We start from the raw sequence: 27856 nt of genomic DNA on the forward strand, positions 1-27856 counted from the left end.
GGAAGTGTCGGCAATAGCCTGGGAACGGCGTGCGTTCCACCAACGACCAGCTGGAAACCGGAAGTTTTATTTTTATTTTTTACATTTTTATATCTTCAATATCTATGAAGATTGATTGTCCCACTGTACTATATTAATTGAGTTATTGTTTGCATTTATTATATTGTAATTCCCATATGTTTATGGGTCCTATGAGCGTATTGCACCCACTTAGTGGAAACACACACACAGGCTAGCGCATAGCCTATCAGTGATAGCACAGCTTGGTTTATTCGTATAGTGTATCACCTTTGGTTGAGTTCAGTCTTTACATGCCAGTTTCTGGTCACTGATATTACACTTACTACCCAGCAGGTCTACATCTGTTGGTTTCCACGGTTTATTAATATTATACTTATTCACTTATTCACGCACCCCTTAGGGTCACTGTTTACTTTATTATATTATTTACACAGTTTATAAGTAGGGCAGCGCCACTACCCCATCCCACTTTCCATTTTTCTTCCACTTTTTATAATCTTCCACTTTTTATAATTGTATATATTTATAATTTAATGGCCCTGACTGAATTAATCATTTGTCCAAAAAAGATACGACTTAGAACGGCCTTTTTTAACCAGGGTGCCCAGGTTTCTTTGTGGGTGCCTTGGCGAAATGCCTAAAAATTGCCCCAAAATTTTATACAAGCTGGTGGGTAGGTGAAACCAGCCTTTTAGTTACACAAAACCACAGGTTTTCATTGTACACCATTACAACCTTCTAGCTGCCAAACACCTAGCGACCAATGGCATCATCAGTTAATATGGAGGATGTCAGATGCCTACATATCATCCTTGTTTGACCCTCTCTTCATCAGCTTTGGGGTCTCATTAGTTAAGAGATGGAGAAACGATGGAACATTGGAATATTAGTCAGTACTTGCATTTGCTTTGGAAGAATAAATCACCTCTAATGTTGGGTGTATTGATGTTGCTGCATTATGTAAAAGTATTAGGCCCCGTACACACGGCCGAGGAACTCGACGTGCCAAACACATCGAGTTCCTCGGCCAGTTCAGTCCTGGAGCCGCCGAGGACCTCGGCGGGCCGAGTTCTCCCATAGAACAACGAGGAAATAGAGAACATGTTCTCTATTTCCTCGCCGAGGTCCTCGTCGGCTTCCTCGGCCGAAAGTGTACACACGGCCGGGTTTCTCGGCAGAATTCAGCCAGAAACTCGGTCGGAAGCTGAATTCTGCCGAGGAAACTGGTCGTGTGTACGGGGCCTCAGAATAGTTTTTACATTTTACAATGGGGCACCTCTTAAAGCGGGGTCTGCGGGATATCATTTTTTTTTTTTTTTGCATTAATCTTCAGGGCTTACCTGTACTACCGCACTACCAGGGTGTCCCACTCCTTTAGCCGGCGTAATCGCTGTAATGCAGCAAAGGATATTTTATATTATCAGCCGATGGACGTTTCCATTTTACCTGTGGGCACTGTGAAGCCGACAGGGTCTTCTTCCGGGATACGGTGAATGCTGGCCTCCCAGCATTCACCGCTCGATTCCCGCGCATGTGCAGTGTTGACGGCGAGCGTCGCAGTCAACACTACACGGTTGCCATAACAACGGCCGGCGTAACAAGCTCACGCCCCGTTTGGGCAGACTCCTTTGCTATCAGCTATCTCGCGCGATTAGAGCACAGCGCGTCTCCTGGGGAGTGTCAGGACTGGATTGACAGGACGGGGGAGCATGTACTTACACGCCCATTCCCCGCGGGGGATTATGATTGACATCGTAAAAACGGCTGCTGAAAAGGGGTAAGGAGCAATAAATAAAATAAAAATGGTTTGGTTACTGTCTATGCCTTGCAGTTGCATTGACAGAAAGTGTAAAATTAGGGTGAACCACCGCTTTAAACAGAATACTTAGAAGCTATTCATGCAGGAACCTGTTTTTTTTTTTTTTTTTTTTTTTCCATGTTGTGTCTAATATGCATTTGGAAAGCTGGGAATGCAGTATGTCAGAGGATGAGGTTATAGAATTATTGTTCCTACGCCCACAAGAGGGTGGTGCAGCCCCAGTCTATCCTATATAAACCACTCAGCCTGTTTACTCCACAGTCGTAACTTCCACCTAAGGAGTTAAGGAATTATCGTATATTCTTATGTAATTCTTCTTTTCTAGCTCAGTCACTGAAATACATCATGTCGTGCAATTCTTGTGGGGAATCTGACATGTCTGGTGAGTTTTCGCGTTATTTAAATGTTACGTTTGTAGTGATACTGAATATAGACGAAGCTGCTCATAGTATTATGTTTCATTGTTGACGTTGTACGTCCCTTGCAAAGAAGATTACTTGTTCTTGCTTTACCGTGACCACATTGCACGCAAGGACGTGATTGGAGCCAACTGTAAGAAAACTATAGTTGTGTATCCTCTGATGGGTTCCAGAGCATTCAACCGTTTGTCTTCTTTTTTTTTTCTAACATTTTTCGATTTGGATTTTAACCACTTAACCCCTGGACCATATTGCTGGTCAAAGACCAGAGCACTTTTTGCGATTCGGCACTGCATTGCTTTAACTGACAATTACGCGGTCGTGGCTCCCAAACAAAATTGGTGTCCTTTTTCCCCCACAAATAGAGCTTTCATTTGGTGGTATTTGATCACCTCTGCGATTTTTAGTTTTTGCGCTATTAACTAAAATATAGCAACAATTTTGAAAAAAATTATTATTTTTTACTTTTTGCTATAATAAATATCCCCCAAAAATATAAAAAAAAAAATGTTTTTCCTCAGTTTAGGCCGATACGTATTCTTCTACCTATTTTTTGTAAAAAAAAATTGCAATAAGCGTTTATTGATTGGTTTGTGCAAAAGTTATAGCGTTTACAAAATAGGGGGTATTTTTATATATATATATTTTTACTAGTAATAGCGGCGATCAGCGATTTTTTTCGGTACTGCGACATTATGGTGGACACTTTTGACACATTTTTGGGAACATTGGCATTTTTATAGCGATCAGTGCTATAAAAATGCATTGGATTACTATAAAAATGCCACTGGCAGTGAAGGGGTTAACACTAGGGGGCAGGGAAGGGGTTAAGTATGTTCCCTGGGTGTGTTTTAACTGTAGGGGGGGTGACCTCACTAGGGGAAATGACTGATCTTCTGTTCATACATTGTATGAACCGAAGATCAGCATTTCCCCTGCTGACAGGACCGGGAGCTGTGTGTTTACACACACAGCTTCCGGTCCCCGCTCTGTAACAAGCGATCGCGTGTGCCCGGCGATCGTAACTGCCGGGCACGCGCACGGGAGTCGGGGGCGAGAGCGCACGCGCCCCTAGTGGCCTGCGCGAGAACAGACGTATAGCTACGGGCTCTCGCGCAGGGGAGCCGACCTGCCGCCGTAAAATTACGGTGGCTGGTCGGCAAGTAGTTAAAGCCGGACTGCACAAATTATTTATTTTTTGCATATTCCAGCTTGACTCGAAAAATAATGCGTATTGAGCGAGCCACTTGTGGGGTTGAAAAATCACTATAGTAGTCTGTGCTACATACAGTGAGAGCCATGATCTTGTGGGTTCTGTGCCAGCGGCTACCCCACTGCACACTGACCACTGGTGGTCACTTGATCGGTATCTTAGCTATTCATAGAATGTCTTATATTTTTAAAAATTGAATACAGGTTTTATTAGACGAGAAGGGGCGTGATATTATAATTTTTATCTCATTAAACCGGAGAATGCCCTGTATTCATTGGAAAAAAATCCAAGATGTTCTATGAATGGCAGAGAGACATAACCTCACGTGTTTGGTATGCAGAGGGGAAACCCCTGGCACAGAACCCAACTCAACGACTCTGTGACTTTCCACTTACCAATAATACTCCACTTAACCCTTTATTACACACCTCCTTACAGATTGCATTTGCACTGGGTGACAAAAAATTAGATTTGCCTTAACTCCATGCACGTGCACGTGTGTTAACACACTGCAAAAATATAAAGGCGCCCTAAAAAATTCCCAGTGATACTGCCATGAAAGTAGTTTGTTCAGCCACTTCCTGTTATAAGGTATACCTCCCAACTTTATGAGATGGGAACGAGGGACACCTATTAATAAAGGTATGTAGGCATAGGACACACTCCCTGCTACACCCCCTTAAAGTAAGGTGACCAGATTTTTTAAATAAAATCCGGGGACATATTTTTATTTCTTTACTAGTAATGAAGGCAATCAGTGACTCTTTGCCCATGGCCGCCACCACCCGCCTCACAGCCTGTCAAATGTCACTCTCCGGGCCCCAGAGAGTGACACCGTCGGTCGGATGAAGCCTATTTTCAGGCGTATCTCAGTTTATGGGCACGGCGCATAGATACGACGGCGCATACTTACACTTACACGGCGTATCTTGAGATACGTCGGCGTAAGTGCTTTGTGAATCCGGGCCATTACGGCCATTAAGCGTGCAGGCATAGGACACACCCCTTGCCACGCCCCCTTAAAGGAGAATTGTACACAAAAACAGGATTGGTTAAACCCACAAGTGCTTTTTTTTAACCACTATTCCTTCATATTGGATTTTTGAATTTACAAATGCAGACGTTTAGACATTACATGAAAGGTTTAGCGCTGGAAAACACTTTTTGATAAATAAAAAGTGCATTTTCTATACATCTATATGGATCAGACCAAAATGAGGGACAAATTGGAGGAATGAGGGACAGAGGGACATTGCTACAAAACGGGGACAGTCCCTCGAAATCAGGGACAGTTGGGAGCTATGGTTCAACTGTTGCCACTATCAGTATATTGGTCCATGAACCACATTTCATTTTACTATTATGGCCCATTGACGTTATATCTTACATTTAGCAACGAATGAAAAAGAAAAAATGCATCTGCTTCTTTTTTGCAATTCAGCGCACGATACGAGCCGTTGCTTCAGTGCACATGTGCCGATGACCTCACTGATACAGGGGATATCTCCTATGCAGGATTAGGAGATATCCTCGGTAGCTACAGGCAAGTGTTATTATAGGTTTACTTGTAGTAAAACCTAGATTGCAAGGGTTTACAACCACTTTAAAGCCTTATGCCACGTACACACGACCGTTTTTCATGTCATGGAAAAAAACAACGTTTTTATCGACGTGATTCCTCTCAAGCCTGCCTTGCTTGCATACACACGATCGTGATAAAAAATGCTCTAGCAAAGCGCGGTGACGTACAACACGTACGACAGCACTATAAAGGGGAAGTTCCATTTGAATGGCGCCACCCTTTGGGCTGAGCATGCGTGTTTTTATTACCCGTCGTTAAAGCCTACACACTACCGTTTTTCACGACGTGAAAAACGATGAAAAAAAATAGAGCAGGTTCTAAGTTTTTAATGCCCATTTTTCTCGTCGAGAATAATGCTCTGGAGCCCACACACGATCGTTTTTAACGACCAGTTAAAAAAATTGCATTTTTCTCGTCATGAAAAACTGTTGTGTGTACGCGGCATAACTCTAGGCTTATTGGGCCGGATTCAGAAAGCACCTACGCCGACGTATTTCCTGATACGCCGCGTAAGTGCACGGATGCGCGGTCGTATCTCTGCGCCTGATTCTTGAAATAAGATACGCCTGAATTTTGGCTACATCCGACCGACGTAAGTCTCCTACGCCGTCGTATCTTGGGCGCATATTTACGCTGGCCGCAAGGGGCGCTTTCATTGATTTACGCGTTAAATATGCAAATGACCGACGCTGTAATCTACGCCGTTTACGTAAGGCGTACGTCCGGCGTAAAGTTATTCCACCATATAGGAGGCGCACGCCATGCAAAGGTATGGCGGATGGAACAGCCGTCGTATTTTACGTCGTTTACATAAGTCGTACGTGAATGGGGCTGGGCGTAGGTTACGTTCACATCCTAGGCATTGAGCCGTCGTATCTTAGGGAGTATATGCAACGTGATTCTGAGCATGCGCCGTTTGTTCGGCCTTTCATTTGCATGGGGTCACGCTTCATTTTAATAGATCACGCCCACTTACTTCCTACTTTGAATTAGGCGGGCTTACGCCGGCCAATTTACGTTACGCCGGCGCAAAAAAATGGAGCAAGTGCTTTGTGAATACTGTTCTTGCCTCTCTATGTTACGTCGGCGTAGCGCATATGAGATGCGCTACTCTGCTCTAAATATGCACCGATCTAGGTGAATCTAGCCCTAAGGCCCCGTACACACGAGAGGATCCATCCGCTGAAAAATCTCAGCGGATCGGTTTCAGCGGATAGATCCCCTGGTGTGTACGTTCCAGCGGATATTTATCCGCGGATATTTCCGATTTCCAGCAGATAAAAATTTGTAAGCATGCTAACAAATCTATCCAGCGGATCGATCCGGTGGTCTGTACAGACTCACCGGATCGATCCGTCCGAACCCGTCCCTCGCATGCGTCGTAATGATTCGACGCATGCGTGGAATTGCTTATATGACAGCGTCGCGCACACGTCACCGCGATGTAAATTCGGCGCGGATTACGATCCGATGGTGAGTACACTCCATCGGATCAAAATCCTCCAGACCGTTTCCGCGGATAAATCCTATCGTGTGTACTAAGTCTAAGTCTCTTCAACTAGTTTGTTTGGACCAAGCTGGCCCAAACAAACTATTTGCTACACTAACAGGTGTGCCCGCTAGGTGCGCTGTAATAGCTGTATGTGTCATCGGCATGTCCTTTCACATGAGCGTTACGTTTTTTTCATCAGTTCAGTCACGTTTTTTTAAAGAAAAAACAGGGCAGTTTACATCAGTATTTCATCAGTTTTTTATCAGTTGTACACCAGTTTTTTTTACATCCACTACCAATGAAAAAACAAATGCAAAACCGACTGTTTGTCTGTTTACATACGTTTTTCTTCTGTTCCATTTTTTTAACTGAAGAAAAATAGGGCTTTGATCTGTTCCAAAAAACGGATGTAAGCGGATGGAAATAGACGGTCATCCGTTTACATCTGTTTTTACATAGAGAGGAAGATGTGTCTTTATTCATAGGATACAAAGCTCTCTATAAATGGCTGAGCAGCCCTCAGCCCAACTCAGTTTTGTTCTGGGAGTTGGATGGGAGGTTCTCATCCCCCTGCCGGAACACATCGGTAAATTCTGTATGTAACTGATGCTACATGCAGTTTGTACAGCGCACCCAGTAGGCATAATTGTAGTGTACTGTAGAAAATAGTTTGTTTGGGCCAAACAATCTTGGCAATAATATAGGGAAACACGATCAATGACGTCACACGTCCAGCCCCCCTACAGTTAGAAACACAGATGAGGTCACATTTCAGCGCCCCCTAGTGGTTAACTCCCAAACTGCAATTGTCATTTTAACAGTAAACAATGCATTTTTAATGCATTTTTTTGCTGTGAAAATGACAATGGTCCCAAAAATGTGTAAAAATTGTCCGATGTGTCCGCCATAATGTCGCAGTCACGAAAAAAATCACCGCCATTAGTATTTAAAACAAAAAAATTAATAAAAATGAAATAAAACTATCCCCTATTTTTTAAACGCTATAAATTTTGTGCAAACCAATCGATAAATGCTTATTGCAATCTTTTTTTTACCAAAAATAGGTAGAATAATACGTATCGGCCTAAACTGAGGAAAAAAAATTAAAATTTATATATTTTTGGGGGATATTTATTATAGCAAAATGTAAAAAATATTGAATTTTTTTCAAAATTGTCGCTCTATTTTTGTTTATAGCGCAAAAAATACGCAGAGGTGATCAAATACCACCAAAAACAAGCTCTATTTGTGGGAAAAAAAGGATGCCAATTTTGTTTGGGAGCCACGTCGCACGACCGCGCAAATGTCAGTTAAAGCGACGCAGTGCCGAATCGCAAAAACTGGCCGGGTCCTTTACCTGCCTAAAGGTCTGGGTCTTAAGTGGTTAATAACAGTTTTCTATTCTATTCCATCCCAGAGCAGGAGGTTGCGGGCCACATCAGAGGGCTCCGCGGGTCACTGGATGGGCACCCCTGTTGTAGGAATACCCCTGGTATGGGGAATCAGCCCAAGTACCCAGCAATTTACAGAGACCAATTGATGTGTCTTTTCACGCACTACAAATAAAACATTGTGAGGTGACATGATGCAATATCGAGATGTGAGTCAGAGATTATGCAATCCAGTCTGTCCTCATCACTTCTGCTATTTCCGGTATGTGGGTGAACGGGTATCTCATTGTACTTGGAATGTTTACACGCGAATACAATAGTTCCTTCCTTCCGTATCGCCTAACTACCGGTACATAGTATAAATACACACTTGAGCACTGCAAAGTTATAGTTCTTGACTAAGAAATGCTCCTATGTTATGGGACAGCTTCTTTTAATTACCTAGCAAAAAAAATAAAAAAGGGATTTGGAAGCTAATACTCTGCAGAAGTTTAGGAATGCAGCTTGGCCACAAAGAATAGAAGATGGTTTCTATTAACCACTTGCTTACTGGGCACCTAAACCCGCTTCGTTCCCAGGCGAAATTTCAGCTTCCGGCACTGCGTCGCTTTAACTGACATTTGCGCGGTCGTGCGACGTGGCTCCAAAACAAAATTGACGTCCTTTTTTCCCCACAAATAGAGCTTTATTTTGGTGGAATTTGATCACCTCTGCGGTTTTAATTTTTTGCGCTATAAACAAAAAAAGAGCGACAATTTAAAAAATATATATATATTTTTTACTTGTTGCTATAATAAATATCCCATTTAAAAAAAAAAAAAAATTCTCAGTTAAGGCCGATACGTATTTTTCTACGTATTTTTGTAAAAAAAAAAAAATCGCAATAAGCGACTGGTTTGCGCAAAAGTTATAGCGCCTACAAAATAGGGGACGGAATTATTATGTTTTTTTATTATTTTTTTTTTACTAGTAATGGCGGCGATCTGCGATTTTTATTTTGGACTGCGATATTGCGGCGGACATATCGGACACTTTTGACACAAATTTGGGACCATTCACATTTATACAGCGATCAGTGCTATGAAAATGCACTAATTACTGTATAAATGTGACAGGCAGGGAAGGGGTTAACACTAGGGGGTGAGGAAGGGGTTAAATGTGTAGCCTGGGTGTGTTCTAACTGTGTGGGGGGAGGGGGGTGACTGGGGTAGGTGACCGATGCTGTGTCCCTATGTACAAGGGACACAGATCGGTCTCCTCTCCTCTGACAGCACGTGGAGCTCTGTGTTTACACACAGATCTCCACGTCCCTGCTGTCACCTGCTGTGTCACCGCCGATCGCGTGTACCCGGCGGACTTCGCGGCCGCCAGGTACACGCATCGGCTCTTCAGCGATGCGCCGGGACAGTGTTTACCCGCTGCGCGCCACCCAGTGACGCGTGCGGGTAATGCTTTAAAAAAGACGTCCAAAGACGTCCACCCGGCACTTGAGAGCCGCGCTGTTGACGTCTTTTGTCAATAGCGCGGATCTGAAGTGGTTAATTACCTAGCAAAAAAAAATAAAAAAGGGATTTGGAAGCTAATACTCTGCAGAAGTTTAGGAATGCAGCCTGGCCACAAAGAATAGAAGAGGGTTTCTATTAAGAGTAGCAACCCACTGGGAGAACATTATCAACCTTGCTGCACAGCAAGACAGCTTGAGTCGTAAATTCCTCTACTGCAGCTCAAAAATAGCACTGCGCCAATATAGAACAAGCCGTGACTGCTTCTAACGCCGCGTACATGCGATCGGAATATCCGATGGAAAAAGTCCGACTGACTTTTTCCATTGGTCATTCCTATCGCATGTAGCCCCATCAGAGTTTTTTCATCGGAAATTCTGATGAATTCCATCGGAGTTTAGATATAGAACGTGTTTTATTTTTCTCCGATGTGATTTGGCTGAGCAAAAGCCTGATCGTGTGTACGCGGCATAAGTTGCTTGTGTATTTTAAAGTCCAACTTTATCTAGCCCCTCCATTCAAAGCACCCCCCCCCCCAATTTTTTTTCCCCAGCCTATAAAAGTGAGGGGTGAGGCATAAAGTGTCCCCACCCCAACCACTTATGGGATCGTAACAGACGATTAAAAATGAATAAAGATTACATAAAAAAATATATATATTAATACTTACCTCATTGGAGAAAGGAGCTGGCATACATCCAATAAACGGTCCTCAGGTACGAGCTGGCAAGTACCGTATTTATCGGCGTATACCGCGCACTTTTTTGCCCTAAAAATCTGGGAAAATCGTGGGTGCGAGATATACGCCGATACCCGCTTTCCTGCACCGAGTTTGAATACTGCGCCGGCATATACCGAGCGCAGTACACTCGTGTATAGTCGGGCAGGCTCGGCTCCTCTCGCGCTCACGTCCTGGACGTACAGAAGGACGCCGGACCCAACGAAGAGGACACCCGAAGCCGCAGACGGACGCCGGACGAGGCCGCCGATGGACGCCGAGCAAGACACCAAAACTGTAAGTACTAAAATCTTTTTTTACAGGAATGTCGGGTCCACTTTAGGGGTGCGCGCTATACGCCGGAGCGCGCAATACCCCGATAAATACGGTATATAAACAAAAGGATGCGTCGCCAGTCAGCCGGGCAGAAGAATACAGGGAAGAAAGCTCGTCGCTAAAAATAGCGCATAAATAACGCCTGAAATAATCCTGCCCCAGCATTCTCAATGTGAAAGCCAGAGGGCTTTCGCACTGAGGCGATGCGCTGGCGGAAGGAAAAAAAATCTCCTGCAAGCAGCATCTTTGGAGCGGTGAGAGGAGCGGTGTGTATACCGCTCCTTCATCGCTCCTTCCCATTGAAAACAATGGGACACCGGGGTAATACCGCCGGCAATGCGCCTCTGCGGAGGCGGAAGGCTCTCAGATACCCGGAAGTAACCTCCGGGAGAAATGTCTGCGGCCGGAGGGGGAGACGAGGGCGGCTTCGGGGGGCTTTGATCTAAGGTAAGTAATGCATAATGAGCTAGTATGCTAGTCATACTAGCTCATTATGCCTTTGTTTTGCAGGTTTTTATTTTAATTATAAATTTTGGGTTTACAACCGCTTTAAGTAGTCAGCATAGCTTACCTGTGTAACCTAATTTTTCTTTTCAGTATATATTATGATTGTGATATTTTTTTTTATTACAGAAATACTCTGTGGTCATTATAACCTAGAAGATGGCTTAATTTGTTTTAGATGTAAGTATTACCCCTGTCACACTGTGGATACTGTGCTTTAATGGGCTAGATTCAGAGATAATTTACGCTGGCGTATCTATAGATACGCCGCGTAAATTCAAATCTGCGCCGGCGTATCTTCTTTCTGTATTCAGAAAGAAAGATACGCCGACATTAGCCTAAGATACGACTGGCATAAGTCTCTTACGCCGTCGTATCTTAGGGTGCATTCTCACGCTGGCCGCTAGGTGGCGCTCCCATCGTTTTCAGTGTAGAGTATGCAAATTACCTAGTTACGCCGATCCTCAAACGTACGTGCGCCCGGCCCTAGTTTTTTTTTACGTCGTTTGCGTAAAGCTTTTTCAGGGTAACGTTGCTCCTGCTATTAGGAGGCGCAGCCAATGTTAAGTATGAACGTTGTTCACGCTTCGAAATTTGAATTTATTACATCGTTTGTGTAAGTCGTTCGCGAATAAGGCTGGACGTAATTTACATGGAAAAAAAGGGGAGTCGCGCTAAATAATGAAAAAAATGTGAATACCAATGTGGTGTGAACAACAATAAATTGATAAATGAAAACCTGTATGGCATGAACTGAGATCCTTATACCAGTTCAATACATCAAAATAGTTCACAAAGTGATTAATGAAAAAAGAAATGAGCTGAAAAAATGAACACAGTCCCAGGTAAAGTGATGAAGAAGCAGTGAGTCCCAAAGGTGCTGGGTAAATCCACAACGTAGTGATTGATAACGGACAGGAGACCTCCACCAACGGCTAACACTGACTCTTACCACAAATATACTTTAAAACAGCAAAATAGATATCCACTCTCCACTACGGGAACAGGTTCAATCATCCATCCAGTAGTAACACCACAACACCGAGTAATCCTCTCTATTGACAGCCCGATGCAATGCTCCAGTGTATATGAAAAGACCAAGGAGAACTCATAGCATAATACTGTATGGTGGTTTATTAGGTAAAAGAAGATAATGCACTTACATCAATCCAGATAAAATGAGCATAAAAAAACAGCCGGCCGGCCTGTTTAGGAGCGTGTGCCCGGGATTTCCGGGTCCTCTCACATGTAACGCGGTGACGTCGAAGCGCCGCCTCCCGACGTTTCGTCTCAACAGGGACTTGTTCACTGTTGAGACTGTTGAGACGAAACGTTGGGAGGCGGCGCTTAGACGTCACCGCGTTACTTGTGTGAGGACCCGGAAATCCCGGGCACACGCTCCTAAACAGGCCGGCCGGCTGTTTTTTTATGCTCATTTTATCTGGATTGATGTAAGTGCATTATCTTCTTTTACCTAATAAACCACCATACAGTATTATGCTATGAGTTCTCCTTGGTCTTTTCATATACACTGGAGCATTGCATCGGGCTGTCAATAGAGAGGATTACTCGGTGTTGTGGTGTTACTACTGGATGGATGATTGAACCTGTTCCCGTAGTGGAGAGTGGATATCTATTTTGCTGTTTTAAAGTATATTTGTGGTAAGAGTCAGTGTTAGCCGTTGGTGGAGGTCTCCTGTCCGTTATCAATCACTACGTTGTGGATTTACCCAGCACCTTTGGGACTCACTGCTTCTTCATCACTTTACCTGGGACTGTGTTCATTTTTTCAGCTCATTTCTTTTTTCATTAATCACTTTGTGGACTATTTTGGTGTATTGAACTGGTATAAGGATCTCAGTTCATGCCATACAGGTTTTCATTTATAAATTTATTGTTGTTCACACCACATTGGTATTCACATTTTTTTCATTATTTAGCGCGACTCCCCTTTTTTTCCATGTTTGTTTGATGTTGTATGACATTTTGAGACGCAGCTGCTACACATTTGTTTATTTTGGTATGCGCAATATTTTTTCTGTTTTTGGACGTAATTTACGTTCACGTCGAAACCAATACGTCGTTGCAGCGTTTTTTAGAGCAATGCACACTGGGATATGTACACGGACGGCGCATGCGCCGTTCGTAAAACACGTCAATCACGTCAGGTCATCACACATTAGCATAAAACACGCCCCCCTTCCACATTTGAATTACGCGGGCTTACGCCGGCCCCATTTACGCTACGCCGCCGCAACTTATGGAGCAAGTGCTTTGTGAATACTGCACTTGCTCCTGTAAGTTGCGTCGGCGTAGCGTAAAAAAAATACGCTGCGCCGCCGTAACTAGGCGCGCAGGTACCTGAATCTGCCCCAGTGTGTTTTAATTACTTATTTGAAGAAGACAGCTAGAGAATGAGATGATTTAAGAAAATATTTTATGTAACATTTACAAGGAAGATGAATTCTGCATTTATAATAATAATAATAATAAGAATAAAAAACATATAGGGAGGTGGTTCTTACTCGTATAACTCATTGGTTTTTCAAAAAGATTGTGTATCGTCCCCCTAACATATCTCCCCTGAATCAGGCAATCAAATCGCCCACCTGGGCACCAAACTCTCTAAAAGCTATATGGGACTCGGTAGTGCAGAAACTTGGCTTCTCCTCAGTACCAGGCCCACTAACACTGATCATGGACAACTCCGAACCTCCCGCCCGAGACTTTAATTCCCAGCTTCCTTCGATGGTCGTCTATAGCTCTCTCACCGATCCGGGAGGCTATTAATTACACAGGCTTTAAACCCCTGAGCTACTTGACTCCTTAAAGTGGATGTTTTTTTTTTATGTCACAATGTAGAGAATAAGATTTCCTATCATCTGTGCCCAGTCTTGCCACACAGAGTTAATCCGGCTCTGAGCAATCCTCTTTTTATTGTTCAGTGAAATAAAACAGACTTCCAGATAAAGACCAAAGTCCTTGCTTGAGTGACAGGTTATTTACATATCTCGTGCACTAGCTTGCAGACATGCACAGCTTCTGTAAAGTGCACAATTCACATCCCCCTCCCCTCTCCTCCTCTCCCGTCCAGCTCTCCCAGGATTGGCTGTCTTTCCTTTGTTTTGATTAAATGTTTTCAAAATATGGGGTGATCCACAGTTCAGTGTAAACAGCCATCAGAATATACATAGACAAGAAGCTGTGCATGTCTGCAAACTAGTGCACGAGATATGTAAATAACCTGTCACTCAAGCAAGGACTTTGGTCTTTATCTGGAAGTCTGTTTTATTTCACTGAACAATAAAAAGAGGATTGCTCAGCGCTGGATTAACTCTGTGTGGCAAGACTGGGCACAGATGATAGGAAATCTTATTCTCTACATTGTGACATCAAAAAAAAAAATCTACTTTACATCCACTTTAAGATTCCATACACCCAGGTAGGTGGCTTCACTACTTTCATTTCCAATAATTCTACACATAACTATCTGGGTGTCGACTGTTACATAGAGATCTTTGAATCTATTTGTCTTCACCAATCCGGCGGTCCCTACACAATTTTAAAAAGTGTTTGCATGCGTTCCCCAGTAATCCATACTTCATCATGGGATAAGAGAGAGTGTGCTAGACTGTGCATTCCCCATACCAGGACCAGGAAAAATCGACTGAACATTCAAATCAAGCCTCCCCATCCAAATGCAGTAGAGAAATTACAAAGTACTGTATTTATTGGCGTATAACACTCACTTTTTTACCCTGAAAATAGAGGGTAAACTGTGCCTGCGTGTTATATGCAGGGGGCTGTGGAAAGTTTTTTTCCCAAAACTTCCCTCTTAAAGTTAGGGTGCGTGTTATACGCCGATAAATACGGTAATATCTAGGTGGTGTAGATGCCATGCCGGGCTACACAGGATGCTGCCATCGCTCCCCGACCAAGGTTGGTGCTGTGGGTGTAACAAAGGACTTGTCCCAGACTTAAGCCATTTTGGGAAGCTATTTTTCAATTGCGCTCTCACATTACAAGTAGGACCTACCAGGAACTACCTAAGTGGCTTTTAGGATTGCCCCGATACCAATACTAGTATCGGTACCGATACCAAGCATTTCCCTGAGTACTTGTACTTGGGGGAAAATGCTCTGATGCTTCACCCGATACTTGGGCAGTCAGGGATGATCGGTGCGGCGGGGGGAATTACAAGCACCGATCTCCCTGTATAGATTTCAATACAGCCTGACAGCTTCTCCTTGGACCCCCCCATTTCAGCTGTTTTAGTGAAATCTATACAGCGGTGATCAGTGCTTGTAACTCCCCCCAAAGCAGCACCAATTACCGCTGACTGTCCCTGTATCCTCCTCCAGTTCCTCTATCTGTGTTGCTCTCCCCCTCCGCGCTCCGTGTCCCCCCTCCATGCTGCTGCTGTCCTCCGTTATTCTGCTCTCCCCCTACATGCTCCATGTCCCCCTCCTCGCTCAGTGTCACCCTCCATGTCCCACTCTGTGCTCCGTGTCATCCTCCATATCCTCATCTGCCCCCTCTTTCAGGATGGAGAGCGGAGGTAGGAGTCACTAAACCCGGCTCCTACCTTTTCCGAAAGAACCGAGTCAGTGATCACTGTGTTTATGATGCTTCAGTTAATGAATTAATTTTCAGTGCAGCTGAGAAAGGGACTGGGGAATCTGTGTCCTTAGTCCCTTTCTCTGTGTTAAAGTGGAGATGTTGGAGGTCTGTTACGACCACTGATATCTCACCGAAGCCCCCCAACAGGGCTAAAAAAAAAAAAATTTGCAATAAATAATGAAAAAAAATTATTATAAAAAATAATAAAAATTTAAATAAAAAAACACACTGACACCGTCCACTCCCCCAGTAAGAAAGCATTGTAAAAAAACATAACAAAAAATAGTAAAAAAAAAAAATACTGACACAATGCCTCCTATAGTAAAATGCTGGGCCTTGTAGTCCACCAATGCCTCCTATAGTAAAATGATGTAGTCCTTGTAGTCCACCAGGACTCCCTTTACCTTATATCGGTCCCCCCCCTTGATTAGATCAGGGAACCCACCCATCAGTGTCCCCTTCCCCACGAAAGACCCCCATTAGACTGCCTTACCGAGAGTCGCTTTGAGCCAGGAAGTGTGGGAGCTGGAATTTGGGGGGTGGAGAGCCTTGGGGAGAAGTGTGTCGGTAAGACACAGGATTCAGGACACATCCAAACTGGTACACTCACTCACAGGGCTGCTGTTAGCAATTATTGGGGCCCCATACAGCCATCCTCATGGGGCCCCCACCCCCTGAGGATGGAAAGAGGCGGGGGAAGGGAGGTGAGAAGGGGGAAAGAGAGAGAGAGAGAGAGATTAGAAAAAAAGTGGTGGGTGGGAGAGAGGAGGAGGTGAGGGGGGTGAGAGAGGGAGGGGAGAGAGAGAGAGAGAGAGGGGTGGGGTGAGTTGGTGTGGGTGGGGTGAGTTGGTGGGGGTGAGGATGAGCGAGAGAGGGGGGATTAAAGAGTGGTGGGTGGGAGAGAGGAGGAGGTAAGGGGGGGGTGAGAGAGAGGGGGAGAAAAAGGGGGTTGGGTGAGTTGGTGGGGGGTGTGGATGAGAGAGAGAGGGGGGATTAGAGAAAGAGTGGTGGGTGGGAGAGAGGAGGTGAGCGAGGGGCTAAGTGAGAGAATAAGGAAGGGGGGGTAAGCTGACACAGAGGAGGGGGGTAAGCTTACACAGAGGAGGGGGGTGAGACAGAGGAGGGTAGGTGACACAGAGGAGGGAGAGGTGACAGATGAGGGGGGGTGACGCAGAAGAGAGGGAGGTGACGCAGAAGAGAGGGGGGGTGATGCAGAAGAGAGGGGGGGTGATGCAGAGGAGAGGGGGGGGTGACGCAGAGGAGAGGGGGGGTGACGCAGAGGAGAGGGGGGTGACGCAGAGGAGAGGGGGGGTGACGCAGAGGAGAGGGGGGTGACACAGAAGAGAGGGGGGTGACACAGAAGAGAGGGGGGTGACACAGAAGAGAGGGGGGGTGACACAGAAGAGAGGGGGGTGACACAGAAGAGAGGGGGGTGACACAGAGGAGGAGGTGACACAGAGGAGAGGGGGTGACACAGAGGAGAGGGGGGTGACACAGAGGAGAGGGGGGTGACACAGAGGAGAGGGGGGTGACACAGAGGAGAGGGGGGTGACACAGAGGAGGGGGGGTGACACAGAGGAGAGGGGGGGTGACACAGAGGAGAGGGGGGTGACACAGAGGAGAGGGGGGTGACACAGAGGAGAGGGGGGTGACACAGAGGAGGGAGGTAAGCTGACAGAGCAGATGAGCCCTCAGGAGACACACAACGTGAGGCAGGACTCCGGGAGCAAACAGGCACAATGATCGTATCCACAGTGCAGCCCCGCCCACGCCTCCACACATGACCAGCACAGCCATTCACAGACCCCATATCTGCTTCCCGGCCTGCCCCGCCCCACACATCGCACATGGCCCATTTGGCCAATCACAGGGCACCCACTGGCTCAGAGCGCAGCACAGTGTACGGGATCATGCGCGCCGCCCGTCTAGATGTATCGGCCGGGGACAGAGATCCGGCTGCTACAAGGACGGTGGAATGTGTACCTGGGCACATGTGTCAAAACAGGTGGCAAGTGGCAACCCTATGCCCGGCGCCCCTGTTCCCATGTCGCCCTGTGCGGGCGCACAGCCCGCACACCCCAAATACCGGCCCTGCTTATACTCCTCTCCATAGGTGTGCGCAGCCTATGGCATTAGGGTGTGCACACCAAAGCTCAAACACACATGCATGTGTAATATACCGTATATGGCAGTGGGCAAGTCAGTGGGGCTTTGTCAGCAGGGCAGAGATTGGTGTCAGTGTCTTTATTTGTATTATCATTATTATTATTATTATTATTATTTTTTTTTTTACAATTTTATTAAAAAAAAATAATATATATATATATATATATATATATATATATATATATATATATATATATATATATATATATATATATATATATATATAATATATTTAGGAGCCCTGTTGGGGGGCTTTGGTGAAACATCAGTGGTCTAAACAGACCCCTGATGTCTAACTTTTGAGACAGAGAAAGGGACTGAGGACAGAGATTCCCCAGTCCCTTTCTCTGCAGCCAGGCAGCAGGGGGAATCTGCACAGTACAGGGTGATTAGGGTGTGCCCAGGCACACCTTACACCCTATGTGTGCACGCCTATGCTCCTCTCTGTGTTCATACGATTAGTCAAATAATGTCTTCTATCTGTTTTCTAGATGGTGAAGTGGACGCCTGGAAAAAAGCAAAAGACCCTATCGTTTGCATTATTACGGACTACTTTAATGAATACTTGACAGCTGAATACAGAGGCCCTAATGATGTAAATGTGGAGTTTCTAGAAACAAAAAATTCTCTTAAAGAAAACACAGGTAGAACCTTTTTGATTATTGCAACACAAACCAAGTAGAAGAATTGTTTCTCACTTAGGCCCCTTTCACATTGGGACGTTTTTCATGCGGTACAGCGCTAAAAATAGCGCTGCTATACCGCATGAAAAATCATGCCCTGTACTCTTCAATGTGAAAGCCCGATGTAATACCGCGGTAATACCGCCGCAACGCGGGCGGTATTAACCCTTTTTCGGCCGCTAGCGAGGGTTAAAACCTCACCGCTAGCGCCCGAATATCGCGGTAAACACGATGGTATAGCCGCGCTACAAATAGCGCGGCTATACCGTCACCGCGGCTGACGCTTCAGTGTGAAAGCCAGCCTTAGAGAAAGCACACATTAAATGATTTGCTAAACAGACAAGTGCTTTTTTTTCTCTTTTATCACTACTCCTTTATTCTGTCTTTTAGAATTTACAAATGCAGAAAATTCCTTAAAAAAAAAAATTGTGCCCGTGAAATGCCATCAAACTTCAGTACCCTGTATTTTCTATAGGTGCCGCTTCAAACGCACCTTATAGGTATCAGTTTAGTGTTACAGAGGAGGTCTGGTGCTAGAATTATTGCCCTTACTCCTATATGTAACGTGTATTGCAATCAACGTTTTCAGTTGTATGCGCTTACGTTCATGCATGTGTTTGTGGGGCCACAAAAATGAATTTGGGGGGGATTTTATGTACTTGGGTGTAAGTTTATTTTTTTTTTAAAAATCATGTGTTGGCGTTATACAAGTCCTGAATAATAAGAATAATAATAATAATAATAATCACATGGGGACAAACAGTCCCCTAAGTGATGATTTTTTGATAACAGGCTCTCTTAAAGCGGTTGTATACCCGCAATATATATATATTTTTTTTTACACCTGAAAGGCAAAAGGCATAATGAGCTAATATGCACCGCATACTAGCTCATTATGAAATACTTACCTTGGAACGAGGTGTAAAGAACTTACCTGGGCCACGCCGAGCGAGATGTCATCTTTCCTTGGCGTGTCTTCCGGGTATCGCCGCTCCAGCGCCGTGATTGGCTGGAGCGGCGATGAGACTTCATGCGCGCGGGAGACTTCATTCCGGCAAGGTCCGGCGGCTGCGGAGCCTTTAGCCGAGGATCCCCGCTGCGCCGCTGCAATCAGCGGCGCATTGCGAGGGGAATATCTCCTAAACCGTACAGGTTTAGGAGATATTCTTTATACCTACAGGTAAGCCTTATTATAGGCTTACCTGTAGGTAAAAGTGGTAGTAAAGAGTTTACTACCACTTTAAGGCCTCATGCACACTGGACGTTAAAATGACATTATAAAAATGCCAATAGCTTTGCAGTGAGTTTTTCAACTTTTTTCAAAAAAAATTTAATAGCCTTTTTTAGCGTTTATTAGCGTTTTTCAGCGTTAGCATTTTTTAGCGTTTTTTTTTTCCAATGCATCAAAAACGTTAAACTCTGAGTGACGTTTTTGATCATTTATCAGCGTTTATCGACGCTTATCAGCGTTAGAGCGTTTTTACAGCTGAAAATGTCTCTCAGAACCCACTCGTTTTTTGTTTTTTTTTACTGCTCAAAAACGCCACTGCCCAGAATTGCTAATAACAGCCTATGTGTGCATGGACACATAGGATAACATGATGGAGAGATTATTAACCGTAGAAAAATTGTCTACTGCCAAAAACAGCTGCTGTAAAAACGTCCAAAAACGTCCAGCGTGCATGAGGCCTTATTGAGATATGCAGGGTCTAAAATAACCTGCATGTTTTCCCTGTATTCCACTGAATGTTTTGCAATGCAGATTGCATTGCAAAACATCCTACACTGGCAAAGCGAGTCAGGGGCACCAAGAATGTGACCCAGAAGTGACGTCAAAGACGTCGCTTTCCGGGTCACTGCAAGAAGGGGAGGAGAGTGGACGTGTATCCGCTCTTCTCCTTCCCCTCCACCCGCCATGACTGTCCCGGGCCCGCCGATGGGCAAGCGGGAGCACGCACGCAGGGGGGGCGTCGGTACCAGGGGTGTGTGAGAGCGATAGGGCGGAAGCGGCACCGCACGAACGCTCTCACCTGACAGGCAGGATGCTGCCTCTCAGTTTCACACACAATCACGGTGGCTGTAGCCACTGGATTGTGTGCAATACCCCCGCCGTTAGGTCCGTACGATGTACGTAACTGGTGGCAAAAGGGTTTTAAAGACAGAAGTTGTCAAACAAACCTGATTTATTTTAATGAGGAGGTAAGTAAAACCTTAAAGCGGTGGTTCACCCTTATTGACAACTTTCCATCATAAAATGAGGCATAGTAGCGCGAGCTACAGTATGCCTGTATTTATTTTTTTAGTCCGGTACTCACAGTGCAATCCTAGCGAGACGATTCCGACTCCTGGGCGTTCCTATCCAGAGGGAGCATGATTGACGGCCAGCTATGGCACGTCACGCTCCCCGAAGATAGCCGGAGTAGGTCTCGGCTCTTCACGGCGCCTGCGCACAGACTATGCGCAGGCGTCGTGAAGCGCCAAGTCCTATTTCGGCTATTTCCGGAGAAGCGTGACGCGCCATAGCCGGCCGTCAATCATGCTGCCTCTGGATAGGAACGCCCAGGAGTCGGAATCGTCTCGCTAGGATTGCACTGTGAGTACCGGACTAAAAAAATAAATACAGGCATACTGTAGATCGCGCTACTATGCCTCATTGTATGCTAGAGGAATTTTTTTTTTTTTTTATTAATAGGGTGAACCCCCGCTTTAAACAGAGCAGAGGGGTGGTGGTGGATGTGGTAAACTTGGATTTTGCAAAAGTGTTTGATACAGTTCCACACACACGGCTCATGTGTAAGGTAAAGTCTACAGGATTGGAAATATCAGTCTGTAAATGGATAGAAATCTAAAAGATAGAATTCAGAGAGTCGTGGTTAATGATTCTTACTCTGAATGGTCTAAGGTTATCAGTGGTATCCAAGGTTCAGTGTTGGGACCCTGATGCCACGTACACACAATCGGAATTTCCGATGGAATTTTCCGTCGGAATTCCGATGAAGCTGACTTCCATCAGTCTTGCATACACACTGGGCCAGATTCACGTAGATCCGCGTATCTTTGCCCGGGCGTAACGTATCCGATTTACGTTACGCCTCTGCAACTTAGACGGGCAAGTGCTGTATTCTCAAAGCACTTGCTCTGTAAGTTGTGGGGGCGTAGCGTAAATCCTCCGGCTTAAGCCCGCCTAATTCAAATGCGGGACAGGGGGCATGTTTTATGTTAATGTTCTGTGACTCAACGTGATTCACGTTTTTCATGAACGGCGCATGCGCCGTCCGTGGAAATCTCCCAGTGTGCTCCTAATACGCCGCAAGGACGTATTGGTTTTGACGTGAATGTAAATTACGTCCAGCCCCATTCACGGACGAGTTATGCAAACGACGTAAAAGATTCAAAATTCAATGCGGGAACGACGGCCATACTTAACATTGGTAAGCCGCACTTACGCCACCATATAGCAGGGGTAACTTTACGCCGGGAAAAGCCTAACGTAAACGGCGTATCTGTACTGCGCCGGCCGGGCGTACGTTTGTGAATTTGCGTATCTAGCTGATTTACATATTTCTAAGCGTAAATCAGCGTACACGCCCCTAGCGGCAAGCGTAAATATGCAGTTACGATCCGACGGTGTAAGAGACTTACGCCAGTCGGATCTAATGGAAATCTATGCGTAACTGATTCTATGAATCAGGCGCATAGATACGACCGGCCGGACTCAGAGATACAACAAAAACACGGTGACGTAAAGCACTACAACAAGCCGAGAAAAATTAAGTTCAATGCGTCTACTTGATTCTTAGCATGCGTGGGTTTTTTCCCTGTCGGAGTTGCACACAGACGATAGGAATTTTCTAAACACCGATGGAAAAAAGTCAGATGGGGCCCACAGACAATCGGAATTTCCGATGAAAAAAGTCCATCTGACTTTTTTCATCGAAAATTCCGATCATGTGTACGCGGCATTACTTTCTAATATCTTTATAAATCATATTGGGTCTGGGATCAAAAGTAACATTTCTGTCTTTGCAGATGACACCAAGCTATGCACTGAAATAACATCCTTACAGGATGTCTCCAATTTACAAGCCGACCTCAATGCTCTGTCTAATTGGGCGACTAAGTGGCAGATGAGGTTTCATGTTGATAAATGTAAAGTTATGCACTTAGGGACTAAGAATATGCATCATACATACTAGGGGGAGTACAACTGGGGGAATCAATGGGGGAGAAGGATCTGGGGGTTTTGGTCCTTTCTTGTATAAGAGAGGTATGGACTCCAGAGAGAGAGATATCATTTTGCCCCCCTGTACAAATCATTGGTAAGACCTCATCTGGAATATGCAGTTTAGTTTTGGGCTCCAGTTCTCAAAAAGGATATCAGGGAACTGGAGAAAGTGCAGAGAAGGGCAACCAAACTGATAAGAGGCATGGAGGAGCTCAGCTATGAGGAAAGATTAGAGGAACTGAATTTATTCTCTCTTGAGAAGAGGAGAATAAGGGGGGATATGATCAACATGTACAAATATATAAGGGGTCCATATAGTGAACTTGGTGTTGAGTTATTCACTTTACAGTCAACACTGAGGACAAGGGGGCACTCTTTACGTCTAGAGGAAAAGAGATTTCATCTCCAAATACGGAAAGGTTTCTTCACAGTAAGAGCTGTGAAAATGTGGAACAGACTCCCTCCAGAGGTGGTTCTGGCCAGTTTAGTAGATTGCTTTAAAAAAGGCCTGGATACTTTCCTGAATGTACAGAATATACAGTAACTGGATACTAACAAGTACAGGTAAAATTGATCCAGGTTAAATCCGATTGCCTCTCAGGGATCAGGGAGGGATGTTTTCCCCTGCTGGAGAAAATTGGATCATGCTTTGCTGCGGTTTTTCACCTTCCTCTGTATCAACTGTGGGTATAGAATTATGTATATGGGATTGTGTGTATATATATATATAATTTTTCTTTTTTTTTATTGATTGAACTAGATGCACTTGTGTCTTTTTTCAACCTAACTATGTAACTATGCTTTATGTTAACTGATTTTTTATTTTTTTTTGTTGCCAGAACAAAAAATCTTTATGCTTGAAAAGTACAAAACAACAGTTTCACTTCCAGGGCTTTCCGTGGTATTCACTGTCTCCTTTCAAGAGAAAAAATTCCACTTGTATTGCACATTAGAAAAGGAGATTACTTTTAAGGTAAAACAAAACCATATGTTTGAATGTGTGCAAGGCCTGATATAAAGCCAGTTTTAACCACCGACGCAATTATTATTTTTTTTAAACATGGTAAAACCTGATTAAAATGTACAAATAATTATATATTTTCTAAAAGCAGAGACCCATGGGAATCTTAAAAAATGTTGCATGATATTTTCACAGCTGTTTATCAAACATATTTTCAGGACACAATTAAAAAGAAAAATTAATCGTGCACACAAACACAATATACCGTATTTATCGGGGTATTGCGCGCTCCGGCGTATAGCGCGCACCCCTAAAGTGGACCCGACATTCCTGTAAAAAAAAAGATTTTAGTACTTACAGTTTTGGTGTCTTGTGCGGCGTCCATCGGCGGCCTCGTCGGGTCCAGCGTCCGTCTGCGGCTTCGGGTGTCCTCTTCGTCGGGTCCGGCGTCCTTCTGCGGCGTCCTCCCGGCTCGATCCCCGCGCCGAGTTTGAATACTGCGCCGGCATATACCGAGCGCTGTACACTCGTGTATAGTCGGGCAGGCTCAGCTCCTCTCGCGCTCACGTCCTGTACGTCCAGGACGTGAGCACGAGAGGAGCCGAGCCTGCCCGACTATACACGAGTGTACTGCGCTCGGTATATGCCGGCGCAGTATTCAAACTCGGCGCGGGAAAGCGGGTATCGGCGTATATCGCGCACCCACGATTTTGCCCTGATTTTCAGGGCAAAAAAGTGCGCATATACGCAGATAAATACGGTAATACCCATTTTTTTGTAAAATATACAAGATGTCGTTTTATCAAGTAGATAGATACCAAACATGTCAAACCCTAAAGGAGTTTTATGTGCACTGCTAGTGTATTTTTTACTGAAAATATGGGTTTGCTTAACGTAAGCTAAATGTGATCTAAAATATTGCAAATATCACCATTTTATTCTCCAGGGTCTCTACTTTCAGAAAGTGTATATATACGCCGTATCTCACAAAAGTGAGTACACCCCTCACATCTTTGTAAATATTTTATTATATCTTTTCATGGGACAACACTTGAAGAAATTATACTTTGCTACAATGTAAAGTAGTGAGTGTACAGCTTGTATAACAGTGTAAATGTGCTGTCCCCTCAAAATTACACACAACCATTAATATCTAAACCGCTGGCAACAAAAGTGAGTACACCCCTAAGTAAAAATGTCCAAATTGGACCCAATTAGGCATTTTCCCTCCTCAGTGTCATGTGACTCGTTAGTTACAAGGTCTCAGGTGTGAATGGGGAGCAGGTGTGTTAAATTTGGTGTTATCGCTCTCACTCTCTCATACTTGTACTTGCGCGGTCTCGGAGCTTCGGACCATGTGGCGTGCACGTGTCGGCGGCGCGCAACCCCACGGCTGGGCTTAAAGGGCCACGTACAGGTACGTGGATGTGCCCAGCCATGCCATTCTGCCAACGTATATCGGCATGAAGGGGTCCTTAAGTGGTTAAGGATACAAACATTGGGGGTGATCCTATTACCATAAAAACATTTTTTATTTATTATTATGCAGGATTTATACAGCACCAACAGTTTACGCAGCGCTTTACAATATAAAAGGGAGACAATACAGTTATAAAACAATAAAATACAACAGGATTAAGAGGGCCCTGCTCAGAAGAGCTTACAATCTAATAGGGTGGGTCAGGTGGTACAAAAGGTTGCAACTGTGGAGAATGAGCTAATGGAAGTGGTAAAAGATTAGCTGGATGCGTGATAGGCTTTCCTGAAGGGATGAGTTTTCAGGGATTGCCTAATGCCGCGTACACGCGGTAGTTTTTTGTGATGAAAAAAAAAGACGTTTTTAAAAACGTCATTTAAAATGACCGTATGTGGGGAAAACTTTGTTTGTCTTCTGAAAAACGTAAAAAAAAAAATTCGAGCATGCTTTAATTTTTAATGTCGTTTTTCAAAACGTCGTTTTTTGTGTCACAAAAAATGATAGTGTGTGGGTAAAACGACGTTTAAAACGACGTTTTTAAACTCGCGCATGCTCAGAAGCAAGTTATGACGGGAGCTTGAATGGAACAGAGTGCCGTCGTACGTGCTGAACGTAACCGTGCTTTGCTAGATCATTTTGAAAAAACGATGGTGTGTAGGCAACGTAATTTTTTAAAATGAAGTTTCAAAAACGTCGTTTTTTTCATCACATAAAACGTTGTTTCTTTTTCATCACAAAAAACGACCGTCTGCACGCGGCATAAAGGTAGCAAGAGTACGGGATAGCCAGACAGGTTAAGGTTACGAGTTCCAGAGGATGGGAGAGGCTCTGGAGAAATCCTGGAGATGAGCACAGGAGGAGGAGACGAGGGAGCTTGACACTATGAGGTCTTGGGAGGAGCAGAGAGGACGGTTTGGGTGATATTTGGAGAAAAGATTGGTGATGTGGCTCGAGGCAGAATTGTGAATGGCTTTGTATGTTGTTGTTAGTATTTTAAATTTAATTCGCTGGGCGATTGGGAGCCAGTGTAGCGATTGGAGGAGAGGGTTGGTGAACGCTGAACTGTGGGTAAGGTGGATAAGCCTGGGAGCAGCATTTATGATAGACTGAAGAGGGGAAAGCCTATGGAGAGGCAGGCCAGTGAGAAGAGAGTTGCAATAGTCAAGGCGAGAGAGAACAAGGGATTTATTTATTAGTTATTTAGTAGAGAGGTGATTTTGTATCCAAAAACTGGCTGTCAGGAACGTTACTTACCGAGGCCGAGATGCCAAGGGCGGCTCACCTTTGCGACTCGATGCGATCCACCCGCTGGGGTTTGAGACAGAAGGAAGGACGCACCAAGAGGCACCGGGTCCAGTGGCAGGAGGGAATCCAAGGTGAACCGGGAACTGGATAGCCGAAGCTCACTGGAGGCTGTTCAGAAGCACACAGGAGATAGTCCAAACAGAAGGTGCTCAAACAGGAACAAGACTGAAGAGTAATCCAGAGAACAAGCCGAGGTCAGGGGTTGGCGCAGGTAGGGTATCCGAAGTTCAAAGCCAAGGTCAGGGGTAGAGAAGTCAGACAGTCCAAATTTCAAGCCGGGGTCACAGGGTTGGGGAGAGCAGCAATCCAGAGAGCAAGCCAAGGTCAGGTAAACAGGATATCCACAGACAAGGTTTCCAGTAGCAAACACTGACAACGAACCAGCAATTTGCAAGGAGGAAGGGGCTGGCTTAAATAGGCCGCTCAGGCCACTGATTGGTCCAAAGTAGCACAGGTTCAGAACCAGGCTCCAACAGACAGCAAGACGAATAACACTGAGCAGTGGCTCAGAGGCAAAGACCTGGACCAGCAATGGAGAGGTCCTGGGTTCGATTCCACCCAGAGCCAACTGGGGAATGTGACCGTGAAAGGTTAGTGCCCTGACACTGGCATTGCGCAAACTCTAAAGTATTTAAGTGCATCAGCAAACCATAATCATTTCATATCTTGTGATGTATATCATCAAAAAAATGGACAACACATAAAGTGCATGAGTAGAGAGGCGATTGCGAGAAATATTACCATTATAGTAACGTGTAAGGGGGCGCAATGAGATGAGAGCAATCAGACTTGTAACTGTAAACAAACATTTTACATAAAGGAAAATTAATTTTAATGAAGGAATTAATTCTTTTTTTTTTTTAGCCTGGACAAGGACCAATTCGAATAGAAGGAAACAAGAGTGATGTTATTTTTGTTGCAAGAATGTTCAGTGAGGGTCACAACGATGCCTACAAGTTTGAGTCATCACTACACAAGGACCACTTTTTGGCTGCCAAAGAAGAAAATGGTAAACGGGTACTTTACCTCAAACTCTGCCCTACTGATGTAGTAGATGAATCTGTAAGGTTACATGTGCATTTACAAAACTGAACCACCTGAATCCAGCAGCATGCATGTGCACCACCAATGTGGTGTAATCAACAGACTTCTGCCATTCCATGTATTTCTGTAATTAAGTCAATCTTCAGACCAGTAGTGTACTTAGGTTTTGTGCAGGGCTCAAGTCCTGCGGGAACGCGTGGGAACGGCGTCCCTGCACTTTTTTCACAGCAGGAACGCGGTTCCCTTTGCAGGACTAGAGCAGCCGGGAGCAGCCGAGCCGCCCGAGCCAATCCTTTACTAAGCGGCGGTGCCTAGCTCGAGTCACTGTCAGGGGCAGGCGAACCTTAGTAATCCTTTATGTTACTGGCCGCTTCCTGT

General features: G+C 44.8%; 1 protein-coding gene across 1 annotated transcript; it reads left to right on the forward strand.

The window, feature by feature from the left end:
• The first annotated feature begins 2076 nt into the window (after positions 1–2076).
• On the forward strand, positions 2077–27723 carry LOC120915500 (interleukin-18-like). Its single transcript, XM_040326062.1, has 5 exons — positions 2077–2222; positions 11127–11177; positions 18275–18427; positions 23531–23664; positions 27299–27723. Exons 1-5 carry the CDS (start codon positions 2186–2188, stop codon positions 27524–27526), a joined length of 603 nt encoding a protein of 200 aa, XP_040181996.1. The 5' UTR covers positions 2077–2185; the 3' UTR covers positions 27527–27723.
• Positions 27724–27856: the final 133 nt, after the last annotated feature.

The sequence above is a fragment of the Rana temporaria genome, chromosome 10 (genome assembly GCF_905171775.1).
Source record: "Rana temporaria chromosome 10, aRanTem1.1, whole genome shotgun sequence".
Taxonomy (NCBI): domain Eukaryota; kingdom Metazoa; phylum Chordata; class Amphibia; order Anura; family Ranidae; genus Rana; species Rana temporaria.